Raw genomic sequence first — 26,992 nt, forward strand, 5'->3', positions numbered from 1 at the left:
AATCTGAACCATTATTCAGTGAAGCTGTGTTAAGGTTCACATTCTTTTGTGAAAACCAGAATGCCAACAAGAATAGGGCAGTTCCTCTAATTTGAGATGAGCCAAGGGAGTACTCATAGGTAAATACAAGATTTTCCAGAAAATAATTTTAATTACAGGATTAGTTTTCTATTGCCGTCTAACAAATTGCCACCGTCAGCAGCTTTAAATAGCAGAGTTATTACCTCACAGTTCCCACGGGTCAGGAGTCCGGGTACAGTTTAAGCTGACTCCTCAACTCAGGGTCTCACTAGGCTGCAAATCAAAACGCTGGCCAGGGCTGAGGGGTCAGTGAGCTCATTTTTAAATCTCTGTAAATGATAATTGTGTATTCAAAGCAAAAGTAATAACAATGTATTTTGGGGTTTATAATATACGTAGAAGTAAATGTATGACAACAACGGCACAAAGGATGGGAGAGGAGGAAAAGACATGTACTCTTTTATATTTTGGAAAGAAATTTGGTAAAATTACATGTCTATAAAACCTTACAATCCAGCAATCACGCACCTAGGCATATACCCTGGAGAAATTCTCCCTTGTTTGCATAACGATACATGAAGGAAAATCTTTATTGCCATATGGTTTGTAAATAGTGAGAAATTTACAAACTGAATTGAAAGGACTCAAATAAAATTACAAACCAAAGAGGAGACATTACAAGTGATAACAGAGAAATACTAATAATTGTTAGAGACTTACTACGAACAATTATATGCCAACAAATTAGATAACCTAGAAGAAACAGATAAATTCCTAGAAACATACAACCTACCAAGACTAAATCATGAAGAAACAGGAAATCTGAACAGACCAATTACTAGCAAAGAGATTGAATCAGTAATCAAAAACCTCCCAACAATGAAAAGTCCAGGATCAGATGGTTTCACTGATGAATTCTACCAAACATTTAAAGGATTAATACCAATCCTTCTCAAAATATTCCCAAAAATTGAAGAGGAAGAAACACTTCTAAACTCATTTTATGAGGCCAGCATCACCCTGATATCAAACCCAGACAAGGACACTGCAAGAAAAGAAAATTACAGGCCAATATCCCTGTTGAACATAGATGCAAATATCCTCAACAAAATATTAGCAAACCAAATTCTACAATACATTAAAAGGATCATACACCATGATCAAGTGGGATTTATTCCAGGGATGTAATGATGGTTGAACAGATGCAAATCAATAAATGTGATACACCACATTAACAAAATGAAGGATAAAAATCATATAATATTCTCAACAGAGGCAGAAAAAGCAAAATTCAACATCCTTTCATGATAAAAACTCTAAACAAAGCACATCACTGTATTTCCAGTATAGTGCTGCACATAATAAGCACTCAATAAATATTTATTGAATAAGTTAATGAGAGGATTTTTTCCAAGAAGTGTTTTAGAATATCGGATCAGTGAGGATGCTGCAGATGCAGCAAATGGAAAATCAAACACAAACTGGTTTATAGTAGAAAGACAAGGAGGTAGAGGGTTCTTATAACTGACCAGTCTAGGATGAGTTTGGCTTCAGGTGAGGCTTGATCCAGAGCTCAAACAAGGACTTGATTCTTAATCTTCACTTCTAAACTCTATTCCTTCGGTGTAGGCTCCATTTTCAGGAAGGTTTCTCCTTGTTCAGTACTGGAAACAGGAACCACTGTAAGTATGTCAGGCAGAAAGATTTAGCAGGAAATGAACACATAATTGTCAGAAGAGATGGCAGAATGGAAATCAGGAAACTTCCACTGTAGCTGCCATACAAAGTTCAGAACCCTCCCACTGCCACTGCTGCCACCACAGCTGCCCCATACCCTTGTAGAACTGACAAGGGAAACTGGAGTCCTGCTCCTGCAAACACCCCTGAGCCTGGGAGCTTGTTTGTCAGCCTGTTCTGTCACAGAAAGATGGCCTTATCTTCCTTTCCATCTTCCAAATCTTGCAACACTGCTCATCAGTCATTGGAGGAATTCAAATTATATCTGGAATTTTAACTCCATAGAAATCTGGAAAATGCTATTTTAACCTTCCATACATTATAATCCAGGAGATGAGGAGACACAGAAGGGAGTGAGAATGGAAACTAAATAAAAATTAACAATATCTAGTATAGTCCACTCCTTTTACCAACAATCTTTAAAGCCAACAACAAAACTATTCTCCCACCTAATGCAGCTGTTCCCTCCTTCAAACGAAAACATGCTTATCCTTTCCCCTATATCTCCACACCCATTTCTATGTGATGTTCCTTCCTCTTCTGTTTTAGTCACAATCCCACCTTAACACACTCTTACCTAAAGACTATCTTACAAAATTCACCACCACTGGCAAATCTCATATAAAAGGAAAGGGAAAAGCAATTAAAAGAAGTTCACCAATACATACAAAAACAAAGCAGCAAGAAACAATGCATAGGTTCTACGGTCCTTTCTTATTCAGCAGGTCATGAGATCACAGTGGGTTTATAACTTCCTTATTCATTGTTCACTTTGCTCTTGGAAGTCTCCCCAGCTGGCAGGGTGACACAAACCTTCAATCCTGAAGGACCTGAGCCCTTAACAGTCCTGCCTGTGTAGCTGTAGATTTCCATTAACATTTATCGTTGAACATGGAATTACTAAAAAGAACCTCAGAGAAACCCCTGGGTTGAAGACACACTTGTCCCTGACTCCACTGTGTGGCTGCACCACTGTTTTCCCTTGGGAATTTGTATCGATCAGCCCAGCCAGTTCCGTGACCCCCTTATTTTCTTGATGCCTTGACGGCACGATGAACCTGCAACATCCAGAAGTGGTTTCACCCACATTATTTTCCCCAGACCTCTGTATCCCTCACCCTCTGATCTTGTTCCTTCCAAATCTCTGAATATCCAGCTAAACTGCTAGCCACTGGTTCTGTCCAAGATGCTGGCTTTCTCTCCTTCCAAGTGACAGCTAAACGTACCATTCAAACTTCCGCCCGCTGGGAGGATTTCCTTTCTCCCACTATCTTTTAGGGCCACCTCCTGGAGGGGCTATAGTAATACATCAGTCCACTTCTGATTAATGCCAGTGTTGTGCTTCATTCAAATTTTTCTTTCTCAGTCATCTGGTCATAGGGAACTCCCCATGAGTTCAGAGATGCGGGTTGATAGAGCAGGAGTGAGTGCCACGGGGGTCTCAGATATCTGCCATAATCCCCATTGAAATCTGGGAGGTTTTTCAATGGCAGCATCTCCCATCGACACTCCCCTCCTGCAGTGGCTGACCGCGGATGCTGATGCTCCCCACTCCAATATATTTCTCAATGCCTGGTGAAGGAGGGCCCTCTGGATCTTCTTGGGAGATATGGTTAGGGAGTGAATGAATAGGCTGCATCTAATTAATCTACTCCAACATTCCTGACTCCCTAAGTATTTTTGATTTCTTCATCTGTATTACTTGGCATCACAATTTTATTTAAGGTGGGCCACCACTGAGCCCAGACTGGAATAAACCAACTGAACCAACTGTTAGAGCCATTCCCAGTTGCTAACCAGCACACTGAGTGCATAATCTAAATTATGTTTATTTTTTCCTGTCACATTTAGAATCATTTCCAGGCATATTTCCTGGGTTTAATTTCCACTAAAAGATAGTAAAATCTTGCAATTCTTTTACTGTGTAAGCTATCTCCTCTTGATCAAATCTTGTCCATATCCTCTTGGAGCATCCTAGCATCTGATTCTAGTTGTAGGAGTGAAGGCATGAGGTAGGGATGGGGCATCTGGAGAGTTAGCACCTCTTTGCAAGGTGACTACTTCAGGCTCTTCAAGCTAGGCTGTACCAGCCTTCTCAAACACAGCTGGGGGACTGTGGAGACCCAGCAGAATTTGGCAGGGTAGTCTCACTTGGATTCATTCAAATCCACCCAAAGTTCCAGGGCCTCATTCTTTCCCAGTAAACGCCCTCAGTATTCATGGAGAGCCGGTGAGCCTGCAAATTAAATTTATATAGTAATTCTGCTACCTGCAGCATTGACTCTACACCTGATCTTTGCAACCTTACCCTGAGGCTCCAGGAAATAAGAGGTTCTTCTGGGGCACCTATTAAACCACGTGTCCTCTGATGGTCCTTGAGTTTGTCGTTTTTCTTTAAGCTCTCTTGGGCAGCCCAGGGGCTTCAAAAAGTCAGAAAACTTGTAACTGCTACTGCCATTGCTGCTGCCGCAGCCATCCCACACCCACAAAACTGGCAAATGGAATCCCGCAAATATTCACCACTGGAGGAGCTCTCGTCACCTGGAAATGCCACAGAAATATGGCTCTGCCTCCCGCCTGCCTTCCAAACCTCCCACCAGTACTTCACCTTTGGGTAACTTAAATCCTGCCCAGGACCTGAGTGAGCTTCAAGGAAAATACAGTTTTTAGCCATTGATACGGTGCAGTACCGAAGAACATAGCAGAGAAGTGGGAAAGGATGCCCACAGCCAATCAATGCCCAACATTTCATCTACACTTGAGGTCCATCCTGGGACCACCTCTCTCCCTCACCCCAGGCAAGATACTGAGATTCCTGTTTCTAAGTGTAGCTCTCCTACTTACTAGCTGTGTTACTTAACTTCTCTGTGCCTCAGGCCTCAATTTTTTCATCTGTCAAACGGGCATAGTAACGGCACCTACGTTGTAGCGTTGTTGTAAGTCCTAGGCTCCTCCATCGCGGTGTCAGTGAGCCAGTACTTCTCTGGGAGTGTGTCATAGTCCATCAGGTGAGTAGGATTTCCTATAAACCGCCGACGGCTGGTAAAGGCTCTGGTCATGAACTCCATGAGGTCCCGCGCGGGCAGGTGGTTGTCCTAACTGCGGACTGGCCGGTGCTCGCTCCAGCGGCTGGCAAGGATCTGGACGGATGGGGGGAAACAGACTGAAGAAAGATTATGCTCCCAGGCCTCCCTATCCAGCCTTGTAAAGGTGACGACAGGGAGGGGTGCGTCGGTAGGTAGTTTAGGGGCCTGACCTCGAATTGAACCCTGGCTTTGCCACTTTCCAGAGTGAGGACCCTAGGCGAGTTAATTTACTCAGTTTCTGCTGCTGTAAAATGGAGCCGATGATACCGACTGCCCCATCCCACCTCTAAGGCTTGCGGCGAAGAGGAAAGGGGATCGGGGATCCCAGAGCCTGGCTCGGCGAGCGCCTCGGGGGTCCTCCGCACCCTGCCCGGCTCAGGGCCTGGGCACCGTCCCAGACGCCGGCCCGGGGAGGCGCGCGCTGCCCGAGGCCCCGCGCGGGAGGGGCGGGCGGCCGCGGCGGGAGGCGGAGTCCGCCGGGAAGACGAAACCGAGAGCAGTGCCCGAGCCGGCCGGGCTTCCGCGGGCAGCAGCGGCGCGCCGAGAAGCCCCTGTCCCGACCCGGCGCGCGGCCCGGGCCTGCGCGGAGCTGCGGGGCCGTCCCGACCTGGGGACACGATCGTGTAGCGCGGGGGCAACTGAAAGCCATTTTCTCCCCGCGAAGAATTTCTAGCAGAGTAAGTAACGAACCGCTCAGGCCGGGGTTGGGGGCAGGGGAGCCGGGGGAAAGCAGATACGCCCTCCACCTCGACAAACAGACGGGGAGCGCGGAGGCCTGCACTGCCCCCCACTTGGCTGAATAATACCCAGCCCAAAATCTCTCGCCTGGACGGTACCAATTGTTTCCCGATTGCCCGGCCTTAGCCCCCGCCCCTTTCTGTGCCCCGAGCCCCAAACCGTAGCAGCGGGAGGGTTCCTTTAGGTCAGAACAGGCCACTCCCCTGCTCAGACCTCCCCAATAGCTTCCCATCTCATCAGAATCCTGTAAACGGTTATCGGTCCCCAGGCAAGGCCCCTGCTCCCTCCACTCTCACCACAGAGGCCTCATTGCTGTTCTTGGGGCACAGCCAAGCACACTCCTGCCTCTGGGCCTTTGCATTGGCTGTTTCTTCTTCCTGGAAAGCTCTTCCCCCAGATAGCTGCACGGGCCAGTCCCTCGCTTTACCCTGCACTTCTTCCAGTGTCACTTTAGCAGAACAGCCTTCCCTAAACAACTTGAATATAAAAGAACCCTGTCCTTCCCTCACTGTTCCCCTTGCTCTGCTTTGATTTTCAACATGGTACTCAGCACCCTGGGGCATTTTTATGGGTTTGTCCATGTTCCTCCGCTAGTGAGTTCACAAGAGCAGGGTTTTGTCCACTGGTATAACCCTAGCACCCAGTACAGAATAGGTGTTCATTAAATATTTGTTTGATGAATGGCAATTCATAAATTATCCTTTGAACTCCAGATTAATGAGACTTCCTATTGCCTGTGATTTCTTTAGTATAAAAATGAGTTGCCACATGGAAGCTAAAGGTACACTCTCTGCTGTCACTTAGGAGCTTAGAATCTTGGGCAGATTATACTCTTGTTCTTCAGTTTGCTCATTTGAACCTGAAGATCCATAACACTCGACCTGTAGTTTATTCATTTCATTAATCAGATACTAGTTGACTGCATGTTGTATGCCAAGCATTGTGCAGGCCCTGGAGAGGCTGGCGGTCTGCTGGAAGGGAGCAGAGGCACAGCCACAGTAACTTCTGGGCATGAGTAAGATGGACACATAACATTTGTTAGTGATTGTGGTGATTTCTTTTAGGAAAATGGTAACATGGAATTAAAACAAGATTTATTTAAAATAGTTGAAAAGAAACCTGCTGTTTCTTTTCTTCCAAACTGGTAAGTACTTTTTCACACATACCAATTCAACACCTTATTAGTTTACCCATTTATGTCACTTAAATTCAAACTGGCTTGTCATTCTGATGATCAGCAGTTACTTAGAGTTAAAAGTGCTGAGGATCTAGAGCATTTGATAGGTCTTCAGGTGAAATAATTGCTGAGGACTCTTCCAGAACTGCTGTTCTCAGATCTATGACCCACTCCAATTGGGTGTGTGGTCTCGTGATTGTGACTAAACCAAATGACACTTTGGTTCCTGAAAATAATGGTAGTCTGCGGATCCTTCTCTGAAACTATTGGGCCAGGTGTGTTCCTGTATTGAGAGATTTTTGGATTTTAGAAAGGCAGGGCAGCATAATTCCTGTCTATTATATGATGTTCTCAACAGGATTTGGGGGCGACACTCTGATAAAACACATTTCTGCAGGGAAATGTGTCAATAGACAACAGTGTCCTAAAGACTCTAAATAACTCATGTCAGTTCAGGTCTAGACAGCGGGCTACAAACCCACCAGAAACAAAATAAAACTCCGTATTTAGTATGTTTTGGATGTTGGAATTGTAGACCCGAGCACCATTGATGGAGGACCAGTGGTGTGGGGGACTCTGCTGGATATTTTTCATCTGATTTACTCCTCACAACAACCAGTGGATCGGGTTTTCAGGTTATGAATCAAAGGCTCAGAGAGGGTCTAGCCCAGATCTGTGTGGCCCTAAAGCCGACCCCTGTCCTCACTCAAAGCAGGAATGTGAAGGCATTGCCTTTGCTCAGACTCCGGGCACTTCTAGCTCCTCCTTCTGGCCACCACCATTGCTCACCCAAACCACTGCAGCAGCCTCTGCTTGGTCTGCCTACTTCTGCTCATGCTCTGCTCCCCTTTCCACACCCGGCCCGCAGACTCTGTTCTTTACATGGCATCAGAGTCATCATTTAAAACATAAACCCCCCCACATCACTCCTCTGTTTAGAACCCTCCAATAGCTTCCTATTGCAATTGGAATAACATCCACAGTCCTGACCACGACCTACAAGGTCTCTGTGCTGTGGCACCTGCCCGCCTCTCTGACTCATTTCCTACACTTTTCTCCGTGTTCCCTGTGCAGTGCATCCCTTTGACCTTTTTGGTATCCTTTCAAAGGCTGTGCTGTTTCCTGCCTCAAGGTTTCCTCTGCCTGAGATGCTGTCTCCTATATCTTGGTATGATGGACTTTCTCATCATTCCAGCTTTATTTCACTATTACCTCCTAAGAGAGGTTTTCCCCTGACCACCGTGTCTAAAACTACTTCCCTCATATCTCTCCCGCACCTGCCAATGCACCCTCTATCCTGCACTGCTATTTAATTTCATCATAGCATTTCCAGCCATCTGATCATCCTATTACTCACTCCTTTGTTTGTTTCTGGACATGGTCATTTTCTTTCTTCCCTCAGTGGAATGCAGGTAGGGACTTGTTCTGTCCTGTTCATGTCTGTATACTCAGTATCAGAACAGTACTTGACTCTTGATAAGCATTTACTGAATGAATGAAGAAAGAATGCACAGAAAACAGCAGATGAAGAGAAGGGAGATGGTGAGGAGGTTTAAAGTGGAGTATTTAATTTTAATGAATCATTTTCTCATTTACCTATACACCGTCTAAGTGTTCAGCATTTACCACTTGCCACTGGGTGTTGGTGATACAAAGGTGAGTAAGACATAGAACCTGCTCCCTAAAGAGCTGACTGACTCGTTTAAAAAGCAGTTGGAGCTGTGATGGGAGCTGGGCAAGGTGGAGTGACAGACCCACAGAGGAGTACTAGCTGAGCCCCAGCCTCGAAGAAGGCTGTGTTGATCCTCACAGATGAGTGGGAATTGCATGGTAGATAGAGGATGCAGAGATTGCATTCCAAGCAGAGAGAAAAGCACATGACAAGTCTTGGAGGTGGGGGAGATCTGGAGATATTTGGGTATTCATTTGCTCATTATTGAGCCCCTATTATGAGCCTGGTCTCTTCCCTCTTGTAGCTCATGGTCTCTTCTGGAATACAGTCAGTTAAATAAGCAGTTGCAATAAAGGGGACAAGAGCTGTGGTAGAGCACCAAACTAGGACCTCTTCTAGGGTGTCTGGGAAATGACATTTGATCTGAGATCTGTAGGAAGTAGGAGTTGACCAGGCAAAGGCAGCAGAAGGGGTAGAGTCAGGAGCATTTCAGGAGGGAGTGTATTGGACAGAAGCAATTGTGAGTCAAGAAAGAGTCCATGGCGGAGGCATGCTTTTGAAAACCATCATTGTATATGTGGAATTTAAAGCCACAAGCCTAGAGGTGATCACCAGGAGAGTCAGTGGAAGTAGACTAGGGAAGAGATTTAAGGACTGGGCCCTGGGACAGTACAATATTTAGAAGAAGGGAAGATGAAGGGGGACCAGGAAAGGAGACAGAGAAGTTTGTGAAAAAGGCGGAGAACCAAGAGAGTGTGATGTCTCAGAGATCCAAGCTAAGAAAGAAAGAGGAGGGGGAAGGGAATGAGAAACCACGTCTATTTCTGGTTTAAGGAAAATAGACAAGGACTGAGAACCGACTACTAGTTTTAGAGATGGGTAAGCCATTGGTAACCTTCACAGGAACAGTTTTGATGGCTTCTGGGGGCTGCATCATTGGACTGATCTTTAAAAAAGATCACAATGTGGCTGCTATTAAAAAAATGTACCAAGAAGTGTTGGTGAGGATATGGAAAAATTGGAACCCTTGTGCATTGCTGGTGGAAATATAAAATGGTGCAGCCACTGTGGAAAACAGTTTGATAGTTCCTCAAAATGGTAAACATAGGGGGCTGGCCCCGTGGCCGAGTGGTTAAGTTCGCGCGCTCCGCTGCAGGCGGCCCAGTGTTTCATTGGTTTGAATCCTGGGCGTGGACATGGCACTGCTCGTCAGACCACGCTGAGGCAGCGTCCCACATGCCACAACTAGAAAGACCCACAACGAAATATACAACTATGTACCGGGGGGCTTTGGGGAGAAAAAGGAGAAAAATAAAATCTTGAAAAAAAAAAAAATGGTAAACATAGAATTGCCATATGATTCAGCAGTTCCTCTTCTAGGTACGTACCCAAAAGATTTGAAAGTAGAGGCATGAACAGATATTTGTACATCAATGTTTAAAGCAGCCTTATTTACAATAGCCAAGAAGTTGAAATAATCCAAATATCCATCAACAGATGAATGGATAAACAAAACGTGATACGTACATACAGTAATATATTATTCAGCCTTAAAAAGGAAGGAAATTCTGACACATGCTACAACATGAATGAAACTTGAAGACATTATGTCAAGTGAAATAACCAAACTCAAAAGGACGAATATATGATTCCATTTATATGAGGTACCTAGAAGGCAAATTCATGGAGAGGAAAAGTAATGTTGGTTACCCAGGGCTGAGAGCTTGGGGAAATGGGAAGTTAGCGTTTAATGAGTACAGACTTTCTGTTTGGGAAGATGAAAAGAGTTCTGCAGAAGGATTGGCAGTGATGGCTGCACAACATTGTGAATGTGCTTAATGCTTGTGAATTGTACACTTCAAAATGGTTTAAAGGATAAATTTCATGTTATGCGTATTTTACCACAATGAAAAAAAAAGTGAGAAAAAAATCATGATGGCTGCAGGGGAGAGAAGGCATTGCAGTGGTTGTGACAAACTGGTTCTGAGGTTCTTGCAGCAGTCCAGCAGTAAGATGGTGACAGCTGGAACCAGGATGGTGGCTATAGACATGATTGAGAAGTAGAAGGGTTTGGGGACAGGACTGACTTATGGACTATAAGTTAGGGAAAGGAAATGTCAAGGATGCCTCCTTTTCAGACATGGATGGATGGTCAAGTCGTTTTCTAAGAAAGGAAACTCCAGTCAGCTTAGGGGACAATCATAAATGCAGTTTGGGATCTTTTGAGTTTGAGGTTCTTTCAAGATGTCTCAGTAGAGATGTTGGATAGAGAGATCTGAGACTCAAAGAGAATGATATGTAAGATATGAGATATCATGAGTGATAGGTAAATTTTAGAGTTAATGACCAATAGTTGATCATTGAAATTATGAATGTGAAAGAAATCACCTTGAGGAGAAAGCATAGAGTGAAGAGAATAGGATCTTTGGACCAAGCCTTGGGGGACACCAGCGTTTAGAGCCTAAAAAGATTAAGAAGTGCTAGGAAGAAAGCTTGGCCATGGGAGAAGGAAAATCAAAAGAGCTTTCCAACAAGAAATGAGAGATTAACAGAGTCTGCTTTCTGTCTCTATGGATTTACCTAAACATCTATGGTTGTTTCATAAAAATGGAATCATACAAAATATGGCCTTTTGTGTCTGGCTTCTTTTATTTAGCATAATATTTTCAAGGTTTATCCATGTGGTAGCATGTTTCTTTCTTTTTCTTTTTAAAGATTGGCACCTGAGCTAACAGCTGTTGCCAATCTTCTTTTTTTTCTCTTCTTCTTCTCCCCAAAGGCCCCTAGTACACAGTTGTATATTCTAGTTGTAGGTCCTTCTGGCTTTTCTATGTGGGACGCTGCCTCAGCATCGCCTGATGAGTGGTGCCATGTCTGTGCCCAGGATCCGAACTGGCAAAACCCTAGGCTGCTGAAGCAGAGCGCGTGAACTTAACCATTCAGCCACAGGGCCGGCCTGTGGTAGCATGTTTCAATATTTTATTCCTTTTTATGGCTGAATAAGATTCCATGTGTGGATATACCACATTTACTTTACCATTCATCAGTTGATGGACATTTGGTTCATTTCTGTTTTTTGGTTATTGTAGATAGGGCTGCTATGAACATTTCTGTATAAGTATTTGTTTGAAAACCTGTTTTTCAATTCTTTGCATATAGACCTAGGAATGGAATTGCTGGGTCGTATGGTAATTATGAGTGTAAGTTTTTGAGGAGCCACCAAATTCTTTTCCATAGAGGCTGTACGATTTTCTATTCCTATCAACAATGTATGAGGGTTTCAGTTTCTCCGCATCCTCAACAACACTTATTTTCTTTATTATTATTGTTATTGCCATCGTAGTGGGTGTGAAGTGGTATTTTGTTGTGGTTTTGATTTGCATTTCTCTAATGACTAATGATATTGAGCATCTTTTCATGTACTTGTCGGCCATTTCTGTATCTTCTTTGGAGAAATATCTGTTCAAGTCCCTTGTCTGTTTTCTAATTGGGTTGTCTTTTTGTTGTTGAGTTGTAATAGTTCTTCTATTCTGGATACTAGACTCTTATCAGATATATGATTTATAAATATCCCATTCTGTAGATTTTCTTTTCATTGTTTTCATATTGTCCTTTGATATAGAAATATTTTTAATTTTGATGAAGCCCAATTTATCTATGTTTTCTTTTGTTGCTTGTGCTTTTGCTGTCATAGCAAAGATCCCATTGCCAAATCCAAGGTTATGAAGATTTACCCTCAAGTTGTCTTCGAAGAGTGTTATAGTTGGGTTCTTATATTTAGATTTGTATCCTTTAGATTTTGTTTATAATTTAAATCATTGCTTCTGTCTCAGTCCAGTGAGACTCATAAACTGGGGTCATAGTTACCCAGGTAAATTATCCTACAATTGATCTGAAAATTGCAAAGGGAGGATTTGGGGGGTTTTATAGGAGAATCTATTTCCATGTAGCTAAATCCTTCATGATTTCATCAACTTCACTTTGTATATATACTCTTCACCGTTTTCCTCTCAACATAAAGAATTCTAATTCCACTCCAGCGGCCTTTTTACCTTCTCAAGTAAGTGGACAGACTTGCATTTGATGCTCAGTGGAAGCAGAGAGCAGTTGTAGAGAAGGGCGCCTTCCTTTTTTGAACAATCAAGTTTTGGCAGTTGAAAATTTTGAAAAAATTAGCTTGACTGTGCCGTCCATGAGAGAGAAAGAGATTTTGTAAAAAAATTTTCTCTGGTTTTATATGGACAAGATAAGTCGTATAGAGGAGATTCTTCTTACTCTATTTGGTCTCTTAAATTGGATTGGGAAAATCAGATTAAATATGTTCCATGAGTGTCACTTCTTTCAAACATCTCTTCTATTGTAGGTTACTGGAAGAAGAAATGGCCAGTCATCTTTCACCAGGTGTCTTCATAGAAGAACTTAATAAATATCGTCAGAAGCATAATGTGGTTCTTGATTTTCGGGAACTGTCTAAGACAGGACCTCCACATGATTTAACGTAAGTTGCTATAAAAAAGGGCATATCCCTATAAAATATAAACTGAGAGAATGGCAGTCTGGCACAATTTTGAAGTCAATACTTTATCTCTAGAGTAAAGTTGCTGCAGAATTCTTTGAAAGTCCTCTTGGCATAAAGTGGTAACTTCTGAGTACTCCAGAGAAAAAGAGGGTCTAAGCCTTTGCATCCTTCAAGATGATGTGCAATTTGGCTGTTTAGGGTGACTGTTTAAATTCCATTTTGAACATAGGTTAAAAATCTTCAAAGGTAGTCCTAGGAGTCAGTGGTGATTGGAACACTTGCCCTTAGATAATGCATGAGTTTTATAATACTTTGTGAATATTTTCTTTGTAATCAGGTTTACATTTCGAGTTATAATAAATGGGAGAGAATTTCCGGAAGCTGAAGGTAAATCAAAGAAGGAAGCCAAAAATGCTGCAGCCAAAATGGCTGTTGAAATACTTCGAGAAAACAAGGTGAGTAATTGCCCTTTTTTGCTAGTAAAAGGGAATTCACAAATATAGTTTATATTTTTCTCTGTGAGAAAATACTCACAGACAGAGTAAAGCCATGTGCAAGTTCCTTTACATTCAGAAGTTTAGTTCAGTCTTTTTTCCTGTCTCCATTTCTGTAGAACCCTGCATGAGAGGTACACCTAGGAAATGGTGGGCAAAGCTGGATAATACCTATTCAGTGTGCCAACAGCAGTGACACACTCTGAAGTTGAACAAGAGTGGAAACAGTGAGAAATGAGCTGACAGGTTCTGGCAGGAGTCCCTCCACCTGATTGAGGGAATGCAGTGGAAAAGGATAGAGATGAAAGCGATTATGAGGAGGAGGACGTATAAGAAGGGCAGATAATGAAGAACCAACACACATATAATTGTGTCCCTGAAGATGAGAACAGAGTAAATTGTACATAAAAAGCTATCTGAAGAGATTTCAGTAGAAAATGTTCTTGAAATAAAGACCTGGATACAGATTAAAACAACTCAACAGATACAGAAAAATACAGAACCATCAAGAGCAACATCAAACCTGGGGAAAGTACTGAGCTCCAGGGATGGAGAAAGAATCCAACAAGTGTGTAGGTAGAAGAAGGAAATTATTTTAAATGTAAAAATGAAAAAAAGTATCATGCTGTCCACAGCAACGTTAAAAACCAGCAGACAGTGGAGTAGCAGCTGTAAAATGAGACAAGAATTCATTTCCACATGGGACAAAAGAGGATCATTCTCAGATATTGAAACTTTTGGAAAAATTGAGCTTTCAGGATGCTTTACTGGGGGCCGGCCCCGTGGCCAGGTGGTTAACTTTGCAGGCTCCACTTCAGCGACCCAGGGTTTTGCTGGTTCAGATCCTGGTTGTGGACTGAGTGCTGCTCATCTGGCCATGCTGAGGCAGCATCCCACACAGCACAACCAGAAGGACCGGCAACTAGAATATACAACTACGGACTCAGGGCTTTGGGGAGAAGAAAAAAAAAGATCAGGGACAGATGTTAGCTCAGGGCCAATCTTTAAAAAAAAAAAAAAGTACATTACTCACATTTAAAAAGAAAAAAGATACTTTCCTGAAAAATCTTGCTTGAAGATGTCACCCTTCTAGCCCAAATTGAAAAAAATAAATCAGGCAAAATCACAAGTTCATAAATTGTTAATGGGCCAGAAAACCACGTCAAGAAGTTAGAAAAGGAACAATAGAATACCTTCTCCCTAAAAAGCAGAAGGAAAATAAGAACAATAAGGGCAGAAATTAATGTAAAAGAAAATAAAGAAACAATAAAGAAAATTAATAAAACCAAAGTTCTTTGACAAGATTAATAAAGTAGAAAAACTTTGGAGAAGATTTTGTCAGATTAAGCATAAAGAGGTGTGGATAACAATGAAAGGAATGATGCTATTATATCTATTATATTCATCTTTCCCATTAAGTTGTGATCCAGGATATGGCTTTACATCAATATTTGTTATCTTAGTTTTTGAGATTTACAAAGGGTAAGCAAGCTGGAAAGTGTTATATTTTGTATGGATAAATGAGAAAATTGAGGTTTTTTTTTTTTAATTAATGTTATGATAGATTACAACCTTGTGAGATTTCAGTTGTACATTATTGTTAGTCATGTTGTGGGTACACCTCTTCCCCCTTTGTGCCCTCCCCCCTCCCCCCCTTTTCCCTGGTAACCACCGATCAGATCTCCTTGTCAATATGTTAACTTCCACCTATGAGTGGAGTCATATAGAGTTCGTCTTTCTCTGACTGGCTTATTTCGCTTAACATAATACCCTCGAGGTCCATCCACGTTGCTGCGAATGGGCCAATTTTGTCTTTTTTTATGGCTGAGTAGTATTCCATTGTGTATATATACCATATCTTCTTTATCCAATCATCAGTTTCTGGGCATGTAGGTTGGTTCCAGGTCTTGGCTATTGTAAATAATGCTGCGATGAGTATAGGGGTGCAAGGGACTCTTGGGATTTCTGATTTCAGGTTCTTAGGATAGATACCCAGTAATGGGATGGCTGGGTCATAGAAAAATTGACTTATTTTTTTCCTTACAAAACTATGAAAAGGAAAATGAGTGATTCCTTTCCTATTGTTAAAAATCTATTCTTGTGGATTTTTCTGGTACAGGAAAGTAGATACTTACACTTTTACTCAAGGCAGTATAGTAGGAAAATACATAAAATCTAAGTTGTCTTTCAAATTATTCATTTAGTAATTATATTAGACAAAATAGAGTTAAATCTTTATTATCATCTAACTAAACAAGATTATTTTCTTCTTTGTAGACAGTTAGTTCTTTACCACTGCTGACGAAAGATACTTCAGAAGAACTTTCCAAGAATTACATAGGCCTTATTAATACATATACCCAGAGGAATCAACTCTCTCTAAATTATGAACAATATGAATCAAGGGATGGCGGGCCCAAAAGGTGAGATGTCGTTCGACTTTTCCTTCGGTTTCATTGTATCTAAGTAATAGAGTGGGCTTATTTTCATGTCTAATTTTCTAGACATATTTGTCCTTTTCTATACATTCTTTACTGAAGGTTTTATATGATTTATAGGCAATTGGACATCTTCATAATTAAAATATTAAAATGATTAATTGCTGAAGACTTGGGACCCGTATCCCATAATTGATCAAATCTGGATAATCCTTTTTTTCTGAGGTATATCTTGATGGTTTAGTCTGCAGGAAACCTAAGAGAGTATGGGGTCTCCCTGCTTGAGGGATGTAGAAATTTCCCATCCCGGAGATCACAGTGGCAGTGGCTGTGTGAAAACAGCTCTATCACGCGTGCAGGATGACTCTCTTTCCACCGCTGTCAGATTAGAGAGCTGTTTGTCCTTCAGATTTGATTAAATAATGTCACTTTATGGACAAGTACCATGTATTGAAAGTAGTGAGTTTTCGCCCTAGACTATGAGGGGCCCAGGGTCTGAGGGATCTACTAGAGAGGGACAGACTGGAGCTTCAGGTACCGAGAACGTCACCAGTGAGCTCAGACTTTGGAAGTGAGGATAAAGAATGGATTGGACCTGGAAAAAGCAGAAAGCGAATGAGCATGAGGAAGATTGTTTCTCAGCTACAGTCAGTCAAATGAGAGAGAAGAAGAAAATCTAAGTGGTCGATAGTCCTAAACAGCCACTTTAGGAAAGTGCCCTTTGAATTTGTTCAGCTATTTGTGTTTTACTTTTTACTCTGATGGCTTTTATTTAGGCCAGAGCCAGGAAGAGAATAATGTGCTAGTATTCATTGGAATGAAAGACAGATTTTCCTTAACTTACAGTAGGACTACATCCTGATAAACCCATCATAAAGTGAAAATATCATAAGTCAAAAATGCATTTAATACACCTACCCATCATCATAGCTTAGCCTAGCCTACCTTAAACATGCTCAGAACTGTCACGTTAGCCTACACTTGGGCAAAATCATCTAACACAAAGCCTATTTTATAAGAAAGTGTTGACTGTCTCATGTAACTTATTGAATACTCTACTGAAAGTGAAAAACAGAGTGGTCATCTGGGTACAGAATGGTTGTAAGCGTGTCGGTTGTTTACCCTTGTGATCCCATGGCTGACAGCGTCACGAGAGAGTATCATACTGTGTATTGCTAGGCCAGGGAAAGATCAAAATACAAAATTCCTAGCATGGTTTCTACTGAACGTGTTTTGCTTTTGCACTATTGTAAAGTCAAAAAATCGTAAGTTGAACCATCGTAAATCGGGGACCATCTGTAGTCAAAAGTGAATTCTGTGGGTTAATCTCAATAAATTAAGAGGCTATTTTGTTTTTCTGTAGTGCACCTCTTTGGTTCCTTTGAATTAAACGCTCTAACATTAGATACCTAAAAAAGAGAAGTCTATTTATGGGGTGCCTGGGAAAAATAGAAGCTATAGAAACGAACGGTCACTCAGCCCAGCTTTCTAACTCTCCCTTCAGGGCCTAGCAGAGAAGATTCATCGTGGTTGGATGTGTTTCCCTCAATGGCAAATAATACTTGAATAATTTTGTGATTTTATATATATAAAATTCCATGACATATATTACCATGTCCATTGCTTTGCCAACTTAAATATAGTTTTTATACAGTTATCCAAGTGTCCTTGCCTAATCACAAATGTTCTTACATCTAATATGAGGAGGGTGTGGACTTCAGCATGAGGTCTTCACACTGTGGGGATTTTCTTAGGTGTTTTGTGCACATAAGCAGGGGGCAGAAAATGCTGAAAAGTTGGAGCAAAACCCATGCTTTGCCCATCCCCTCCAAAACTGTACTCTCATTTTTTCTCCTGTAGAAGCCCCACTTTCTTTCTCATCTGGCTTTTTCTTTCATTTGACCATCTCTGAAAAATTCACTGGATCTCTCTCTTCCTCCTCTGCCTCCATATCTTTTAACCTTTGGGGAATTTAAAAAAAATCACCATTTAATGCCTTTGTGCCAGATCTTTCAATGAAGCAAGAGTTAGAAGTTGCCTGGAAGATGCAAGCTGAGATGTCAGCTAATCCTGGTTATTCTGGCAAATTGCTCAGCCATCTTATTGATTAAATTATACAAGATATAAAATATAAATCTACCTTTTAATTTGTGTTATATTAAGGCCTTTTTGTTAATATGTGTTTTTTTTTCAAATCGTAAGTTAGATTCGCTGTTTTTTGGTGTGTGGGTAAATACGCTCCGTCATTTCCCCTAGGTTTCGTTGTAAATACAAAATTGGATGGAAAGAATACCCTATTGCTTCAGGTTCCACAAAACAGGAGGCAAAACAATTAGCTGCTAAACTTGCCTATGATCAGATATCCTCAGAAGGAAGCCCAATGGTATGTACTGCCTTTGGATTTAATTTTTATATTTTAAAATTGCCTCTGAAGTTGATTTGAGGTTTGACTCTGTTCACATGATGCCTTGACAGCCAATCACATAGCGGAAGGATTCCTTGATTCTCTGTCCCACCGATGAGCCGTGTATTAATCTCGTAATTGTGTGTGGCTGTGCATTTGGTAAATGTGGGGAAATAGACGTGGTGATTAGTTGGCACACAGAGACTGAGCCCCTGTCGAGGAGTATCTTAGTTGCGCTCAAACCTGCTACGAGGCACTCTGTCTTTCAGAAAGCTGACCCACTGTCTTCTGGTTCTTGCTCTCCTGCGTCCAGTGACTTCAGAGGAGACCCTTGCAGGACAAGCTCTTCGTAAGTATGGATAAGCAACTGTGATATGGAACAAATTCACATTGCTACCTGAAAGAGAAAAGTTTTATGAAAATGTTTAATGTTTAAGGAGAACTTAGAGAAAGAGATTACTGATCAATGAAAAACAGACAGAATTCATAAACTAATAGTCATCCCCTTTTCTTCTAGTGCTTATGAATCATCACCTGAAAATGGCTTCTCAACAAATTCATGGGAAAGAAATTGTGACAGCAACGGTTTAAACAATTCTTTTCCATCTTATATGGTATAGTATTGATCTCTCAGCTTCCTAGTTTATCTTGTTTTTCTTTGTGTTTTTGCATTTAGAAATGACCCCCAGTCCCCAACCGTAGTTTTTCTATTTTCATCTCAGGCATTCTTACTAAATAGTAGTATTTGGCAGTCTTTTGACTCTCTCCTTTCTTTATTAATCCCCATTCCTCACATGCAAAATTCTTCCACTCTTCAATCTCATCTTTCTCTCCCTACTCACCTTCATATTTTCCTATGTTCTTAGGCGCTTGCTTCTTACCTTCTACCGACTGTACAGTACTTCAAAGGTTGATTGATGTACTTCTGCTTCTGTTTCGAAAAGTCAGAACTAAACTTAAACTAGAACCTAAACTTAAAAATCAGGTAATTTTTGTGGTGATGATTAGTGTTACAAAACTACCCTCTTTATAAAGAACTGCAAAAAATCTATAAAAAAAAATAAGCAACTCAGTAGAAAAATGTGCAAAAGATCTGAACAGACAATTCAGAGAAGAGACACCCAAATGGACAACAGCTATATGAAAAGATGCTTTATTTCATTAGTAATCAAGAAAATGAAAATGAAAACAACAGACACCGTTGCAAACCAGTCAGATTGTCAGAGTTTGAGTCTGGCAAAACTAAGTATTGGCACAGCTGTGTTCCGATTTTAGCTATTGTACACTGCTGGTGGAAGTACAAATCTGTACAACCATCTTGGAGACAATTTGGCAATATCTGGTAAAGTGGAGGGTGTGCATGCTGTACTGCCAATCAATTCCATTTCTGGTGATGTCTACTAGAGAAAGGCTCAGATGTGTGCACAGAGAAACACGTCTAAGCATGTTCTTTGCAACATCATTTGTAATAGGAAGAGATTAGAAAAAATATAGTCCATTAACAGAATGGCTAAATTAATCATAACATAGTCATCATGCTATACTGAGGCTAACAGGGGATATGATCTAAAGAAATCTTAATCTGATGCTCCCCACTCTGTGTCAACATATTTAAATTGGTAAAAAAAAAAAAAAAAAAAAACCCGCAAAGCCTACCAGAATAAAAGTGCATATGAATCAACTAATTTTTGAGAGACGGTGAAGACTTCTCTTTTCGCTAAATATTAAAATGATTAATTTGTGCTAAAAATGAAAAAATCAGCATGGCAGTTATTAACTGGTGATCAGATCAGAAACCTTTGGGGAAGGATTTGAAACTAGATCCCTGGGCTCCATCTGCGTCTCCATTAGCCCTTCGATGCTTGCGATGCACACGTTCTTGTTGAGATCCACTGGCCAGGGGATCGTCAGGGAGGCCGTATTCTATACCCGGAGAATCAGTCCTGCTGCAGAACATGCCTTACAGTTGCGTTTTTTTGTCCTTCCTGCTACTGTCTGGCTGCTGTAACATGAGAACATTAAAAAAGCCAAGTAAACTGAGAAGCAGGACTTGATGAAAGTACACAGACTGATGAGGCTGTTGATCTTACGGACAAAGAAATGTGGCCACAGAGCCATCTAGAAGTACAAGAGGAAGGATAGCAAGAAAAAGCAAAATAATTGATTTAATCATCTGATAGGATTTTCCATTTTCTTTTGTTATAGAGCAGCCGCAAGAAGCCAGCAAGGTGAGTGTCATTATGCGTTGAATGTATTTTGAAATGAAGTTTTATTTTAAACTTAGTTTGGGAGCCTAATTTATTAAGTCTTCAGTATTTGTAGCATTTTGGATGCCTTTTTGAGTGGAGTTTCAGAAGCAGAAAGCATGGTTAAAGATCACAAAAACTTGAAATCTACAAACAAATAATTTTAACTATGTAGAGAAATCTTTGAATGTACGCACGCACTGCACTGTGGACATGAAAGCCTATGGGGATATTGCTAGAGTAATTGGTTAAGGCATTATTTTGGGCAAGGCTGACAGAGGAGGTGGGTTTGGAGGGGAGTTTTTCAGAGAAGTGCATTATTTTGCAGACAAGCAGGCAGGGTAGAGATGGTGTAATAACTTGGATAAGAAAAAAAGAGCAAATGTTATATAAATTATGGCGAATTGATTTCTTTAACTGAAGAGAAAAGCAAGAATGTAAACATAGTGAGATGGCAGCAGGAGCCGTTATGAGCCACCAGTATCTTCTGAACTGTAGATGATGTGTTGAAGAAAGATGATTCCTAATGTGGGTGATTGGATAGAGAGAAGAGAGGTCTGTGTGTGAGATGATCAGCCACCAGCCACGATTATAGTGGCAGTGAGGAGGGATGAGGAGAATGTGTGAGACAGACTGTAAAGGGGTGGACATAACTTGAGGGAAGAGAGTTGCAGTAACGGGGTGAAGGAGAACAAAGGAGAAAGGATTTGAAGATTGTTCCTCGTGGATGAGAGGCAGACAGGAATCACGGCGCTGATGGTGTTAAGGAAGTTGAAGACTCAGAGGCTTAGAGGGAAGATTGGAATTTAGACATATTTAATTTTAGGTAGCGTTTGAACTTCTGGTTGCAGGTGGCTTACCACCAGTAAGGAATAAAGTACAAAGGAAAAGCAACCAGAATGAGAGTGCAAGGAGATCTCTTTCCTGAGGTTTTGAGTCTGGCGGGAGAAAAGGAGAAAAGCACGCCAACCATAAATGTGTCAAGGCAAAGAAAAGGAACCAGGAAAGGAATGAAAAACTATTAGAGGACAGAGGAGAGCCATAAGTATATTGTTTATAAAGAAAAAGGTTAACACTTGCTAACCTATTATTCTAATAGTTGACTCGAAATATAAAAAGCCTAGTGCATGGCATAAAACATACTCTAAACACATTATACTTGATTTCAGTTTTTTATTTTAAAGCTTCAGTACATAGTTGTGTATCCTAGTTGCTAGTTTTAGTTCTTTAGGTGAGGTGCAGTGTGAGCCACAGTGTGACAATGGACAGTTGGGTGGTGTGGTTCCACGACTGGGAAACGAACCTGGGCCATGGCAGTGAGAGCGCTGAATCGTAACCACTAGACTGCCAGAATTGGCTTGATTTCAGTTTTATTTGAATTTTACATTCTTCTCTTTACTTTTAGAAGTTTGGCACCTACTTTCAGTTCTCCTGTGCAAGAAACAAATAAGTATACCGTGGACAAGAGGTAAGAGGGAAAACTATAAAAAAGAATTTGTTTAAAAATATGTTTGCTCATTCCACAAAAATTTCTTAAGCGACTGTTGGACATCAGGCAGGTTAAATTAATATTTCTACCCAAACAGTTTAATTGTTTCAGCACAGTCAAGCCCAGAAAGGATCATGTCTCTTAGAGAAGTAAAGTTTAGATGAATCCAAATGGAATGTGGTAAACATAGATCTTTGTGAGGCTTATGTGGATTTCTCTGACATCTTTGGAAGTTTTTAATATTGAAAGCAAGTATTCCTATGAGCTAGTTATTTTTTTCAAATAAAGTACTCGTGCAGGAATCAGAATAGATCCACTTGGGTCTATTTTCCATTTTCCAGCTCCATACCAGATTTCCCTTTGAAAAAGGCTCCTCTTGTGGTAGATGGTGTGTTCAGGTTTAAATAAAATATCTAAAACAAAGGAGGCTTGTTTACGACAGAGGGACATTGAATACAAGTTTTGAAAAAACAATAAAGAATCAACAACTATTTAAGAGGAACCTAATATATTAGGTACTTGGCACTGTACTGGGCGTTGGATTTATAGCAGGCACAGATAGGAACAGCTCCTGCCCTCCTAGAGTTTTGTAGGGATTACGTGAAAACGTCTATAATTACAAACTATGATCAGAGGTCTGAGAAAAAGCAATGATGTCGTAAGAAATGAAAACAAGACCCTTGGGTTTAGAGTGATGGATGAGACAAGGCTTTCTCTGGGGTCATGTTTGTGGGGAGGCTGGAAGGATGAGTTAGCACAGGGAGGTGGGGAGGCTCTGTGGAAACCGCAAAAGAAGAGCGTGTGGGAAGGTGAAAGTGGGAAGGGCGATGTGAGTGTTCAAGGAGCAGAGAGAAGGCCATGTGCTTGAAGTGCAGTGAGCAGGGACACAGTGCCACGCACAAGCTGGAGAGGGAGGCAGGGCGGAGGGACAGGAAGTGGAGTGTCTAGTTAGCAAGGGACTGCAGGAGCCTCATGGAAGCCTGGACTGGTGTGAAGATGCTGGAGATGGGGAAAGTGGGCACGTACCAGTGATATGTTCTGGAAGAAGAATTGGCAGGGCTTAATGATGGCGTGTGGGCCATAAGGGAGAGGGGAAAACCAGGTGGTTCCAAACATAGGCAGGCTTAGAGCACATGCTCATTTCTCTCATAACAACTTGGTGGTAGCTATGGAACATAATATGGTGCTTTTTGCTAAAGTCTTACGCTTATGATAAGATTCTTTATTATGGCTTTTGTACAGACTGGAGTTGACTGTGACTCCCAGGGGTGATCTGCTATATTGGGAGGAGGAGGCAGAGGAACTATCCTTTCTGATTCAGGAGTTTCTGTGAAGTGGACCCTTCTTATTCAGAAGGGGAGAGTCATGTTTGTTATACAGTCCGTTTCACCAGTGACATTAAGGGAAAGTGGAGGGGTGGCGGGGCAGGGAGGGTGGCGAGCATTGAACCTCAGAATGACACTGGCTTTTATCTTTTAAGGTTTATCAAGGATTTTATAAGTATATCAGAAATTGGCTCAGGTGGATTTGGCCAGGTTTTCAAAGCACAACACAGACTTGATGGGAAGACTTATGTTATTAAACGTGTTAAATATGACCGTGAGTAAGTAGTAAATGTTTTGGTTTTTTTTGAATGGGAAAGTGTGTTGAACCTGCACTATGCTTTTTTATGTACCTCTCTTCCTCATTAGCGTCTTATTTGTTTTTTCTAGTCCTCCTTAAAAATGTCATGCTACCATCAGGAGCTTGGCTTACTCTGAAATGATTTCACTTTACTATAGTTATTTCCTTTAACAAGAGGATACACCATTGGTCATCTTTTTGAGGCTATCTTGATGAAAACCGAAGTTATAGAATCATTTGGCTTAAGATGACCTTTGAGATTTTCTAGTCTCATCTCCTTATTTTACAGATGAGGAAACTGAGATCCAAAGATAGGAACTGATTTGTCTAAGGTAAAAGCTAGTTGGTAATTGTTCTGCTTGTCTATTGTTGCATAAAACATGACTCCAAAATGTAGTGACTTAAAAACAAGTTATCTCTCATGGTCCTATGAATTGATTTTGCTCATCTGGGCCATTCTTACTTAGGATCTCTCATGTATTTGCACTCAGGAGTCATCTGAAAGCTTGGCTAGGCTGGACATCCAAGATGGCTCACTCACATGGCTAGCAGTTGATGCTGGCTGTGGGCTGGAAGTTCATCTGGGACTGTTTAACAAAGTGCATCCACACGGCCTGTCTATGTAGCCTGAGCTTCTCGCAACTTAGTGGCCGGGTTCCAACTTAGCGGCTTGCTCCCCAGAGCAAGTCATCCAAGAGACCAGGAGGAAGCAGCAAAGGCTACTTTTGACCTAGTCTCAGAAATTCCAGAATGTCACTTTCTCTGTATTATGTTGGTTAAATAGGTCACTAAGGCCAGCTGAGATTCAAGGCTGGGGTGGGGTGGAACAAATAAACTCTACCTCTCAATCTGAGGCATGGATGCACGTATGGGAAGGGAAGGAATTGATGGTGACCATCTTTGAATACTATCTACTGTGGTAGCAGGTAGAGATATAGAACTCATCCTCTGGAATGCCAGTCCACTGTGTTCCCATTATAACCCATTGCTTTCCATGTTTGTTTATGTGTTATCTGCCCATCCCCTACCTTACCAGATAATAGATCTCCTTCAGCAAAGAAAACACCTAGGAAGGAGATCTTAAATCACGTGTTCACCAATCTTGCTTGTTGATTTCTGGCAATTTCCATGTGTAACTTGGCCAGACATCCCTCAAGGACTAGAGAAGGAGAAGGAAAATGACATGAGCAAAGGAGAAGCAGGCATGGAGTCCTGGGTGCTCTTGATCCCAATCAAACAAACCCGCTTTCTATCCCATGGACACTACCTTGCACTTGAAATATCCTTATACCTACTTGGCATCAAAACAAGTCTTTTTCCTTCTCCATTGTTTTGCTTGTCAGGAGTGAAGTACTGTTCCTTCCATTCCATAGCATTTTTTATTTAATGGTAATACTTGATGATGATAAGAGTGCAATGTCTTGGACATTTCTAGTGGTTTCATAAATTGGTACAACACAGTTAAAAATACGCTTGTAAATATTAATCTGGATCCATAAAAATGTTTATATACTTTGACCCATGGGTTTCCTGTCTGGGAACCTATTCTAAGGAGATTATCCATATTATGGAAAAAACTATATAAGAAGATATAAATCACAGAGTCATTTATAACAGTGAAAAATTAGAACAAAATGTCCAACAATAAAGAAATGATTAAGAATGTTTTGTTCTTCCTCCTGATCAATGGCTGTTTTGCAGTCATTAAAAATGAAGGTTATGTACTGAAAATATTTACAAATGAAATGATATGATGCTGGAGTTGCTTCAGAATAATCAAGGGGATGTTGAGGAAGTGGATAAAAGAATAGATGAGGCAAGATTGGCCAGGAGTTAATAACTGTTTCATCTGATGAAACAGTGCTGGCTGGGTAGGGTTCATTATACTATCTGCTCTTCTTTTTTATACTTTTGAAATCTTACATTAAAAAGTTTATACGTGATGCTTATACAGATTGAAACAGCAAGGAAAATTGTAAAGATAGCATGTTATGTGAAAAATAATAGGATAAAATTATATACTCTAATTACAAATATATAAAAATGTATATGAAGAAAGACTATAAGAAATAATCTAAAATAATAACTGATTGTTAGGATTGTGGATGTATGAAAAATTTCTTTCTTTTTACAAATCTTATGTCATATAGAACTTTTCAGATGAAAAAATCAAATTGTAGAATGTTTGCTTTTCCTCTCTCGTCCTTGAAATCTCAAATTGATTTCCTCCACTTAGCATAGAATTGTCTTAGCTCTTGACTGCGCATGCATGTAGAGCTCCCACATGTGCTGCGAAGTCTCAGTTGCTTTGCATAGATTATCCCCTTTGTATATTTTTGACACACATTGAAAATTTTGGATTAGGTTCTTCATGCTGCCTGGGCTACCAACCCTTGCTGCCCAAATGGGATTTGCTTATGAAATCCAAAGTGATTTTAACACAAGTTTAAACAAAACGTAATGGATGAATTAGCTACCAAAAATTGTATCCCTGGCATTTCAAGGACTACTACAGATGACTTTTAAGTTGTCTGATGTTTGGAATTAATTAAGTCACTCCTTTTTCTTTTGAGAGTGAGAACAGCCGTATTTTTTCTGTATGGTCACTTTTTCCTTTTGAGTCTCCTTGGCTTTCATTCTAAAACCCTGGGTATGGGAACCATAGCGACTGTCTGCTGAGGGAGTGTGGATAGTTGTCTTCTGTTGAGGTGTTTGTAGTTGTTATCAGGGATGTATACCGACACTTTTATGTTCTCTGTTTTTTTTTAAGAAAGAAGGCAGAGCGTGAAGTGAAAGCTTTGGCAGAGCTTGATCATCCAAATATTGTTCACTACTATAATTGTTGGGTTGGGAATGATTATGATCCTGAGGAAAGCATAAATCTTTCAAGGTAACTAAAAAGAAATTCTCTTAGCCATAATAGGATGATGGAAACTGTTGTTTACTGTGTGGGGGCCAGCAGATAAGGCCACTAATTCTTTAATAATCACAACCACAAACACTGAGACACTGCTACCTCTTCATTCTGCAGGTAAGGAGACAATGAGTAATCTTTTTCTTGCTCCAAACTTGCCTGAAAAAAACTTTTTTGTTGTCCTCAGCTGCTTTCCTGACTCCAGTGTTTCATAGATAGGCTTGCTCAAGTGCCCCGACTGCAGTCTAGGCTATAAATGCAGTCTTGTGAAGAAGGTTTGAGCATATTGTAGATGCTGCAAATGGAAGTTCCCTCCTGAGCTGCCAACACTTCTCTGTCCCCGCTCACAGGCGTCTGATTGGTGGGGTGTCGTGAAGGGATCTCTTTCGAGTGTAATTATAACCACTTATGGTGGGGTTGTGGACAGTGAAATA

General features: G+C 41.0%; 2 protein-coding genes across 2 annotated transcripts in view; one reads left to right on the forward strand and one right to left on the reverse strand.

The window, feature by feature from the left end:
- LOC139075487 (SH3 domain-binding protein 1-like) overlaps positions 1 to 10,482 on the reverse strand; it is a 37,954-nt gene extending 27,472 nt beyond the window's left edge. Inside the window, exons 1-3 of the mRNA XM_070571907.1 lie at positions 10,410 to 10,482; positions 4,681 to 5,703; positions 1,551 to 1,701 (exon numbers count right to left, since the gene is read on the reverse strand). Coding sequence (XP_070428008.1) covers positions 5,072 to 5,703; positions 10,410 to 10,482 — 705 coding nt within the window. The 3' untranslated portion in view covers positions 1,551 to 1,701; positions 4,681 to 5,071. The remainder of the gene's footprint in view (positions 1 to 1,550; positions 1,702 to 4,680; positions 5,704 to 10,409) is intronic.
- The window catches only part of EIF2AK2 (eukaryotic translation initiation factor 2 alpha kinase 2), a 39,073-nt gene continuing 17,381 nt past the window's right edge, over positions 5,301 to 26,992 (forward strand). Inside the window, exons 1-11 of the mRNA XM_008516159.2 lie at positions 5,301 to 5,521; positions 12,795 to 12,929; positions 13,288 to 13,405; positions 15,722 to 15,867; positions 18,139 to 18,265; positions 18,556 to 18,635; positions 18,804 to 18,900; positions 20,492 to 20,514; positions 21,938 to 22,000; positions 23,502 to 23,624; positions 26,415 to 26,534. Coding sequence (XP_008514381.2) covers positions 12,811 to 12,929; positions 13,288 to 13,405; positions 15,722 to 15,867; positions 18,139 to 18,265; positions 18,556 to 18,635; positions 18,804 to 18,900; positions 20,492 to 20,514; positions 21,938 to 22,000; positions 23,502 to 23,624; positions 26,415 to 26,534 — 1,016 coding nt within the window. The 5' untranslated portion in view covers positions 5,301 to 5,521; positions 12,795 to 12,810. The remainder of the gene's footprint in view (positions 5,522 to 12,794; positions 12,930 to 13,287; positions 13,406 to 15,721; positions 15,868 to 18,138; positions 18,266 to 18,555; positions 18,636 to 18,803; positions 18,901 to 20,491; positions 20,515 to 21,937; positions 22,001 to 23,501; positions 23,625 to 26,414; positions 26,535 to 26,992) is intronic.

Source organism: Equus przewalskii, chromosome 14, assembly GCF_037783145.1.
Source record: "Equus przewalskii isolate Varuska chromosome 14, EquPr2, whole genome shotgun sequence".
Lineage (NCBI taxonomy): Eukaryota > Metazoa > Chordata > Mammalia > Perissodactyla > Equidae > Equus > Equus przewalskii.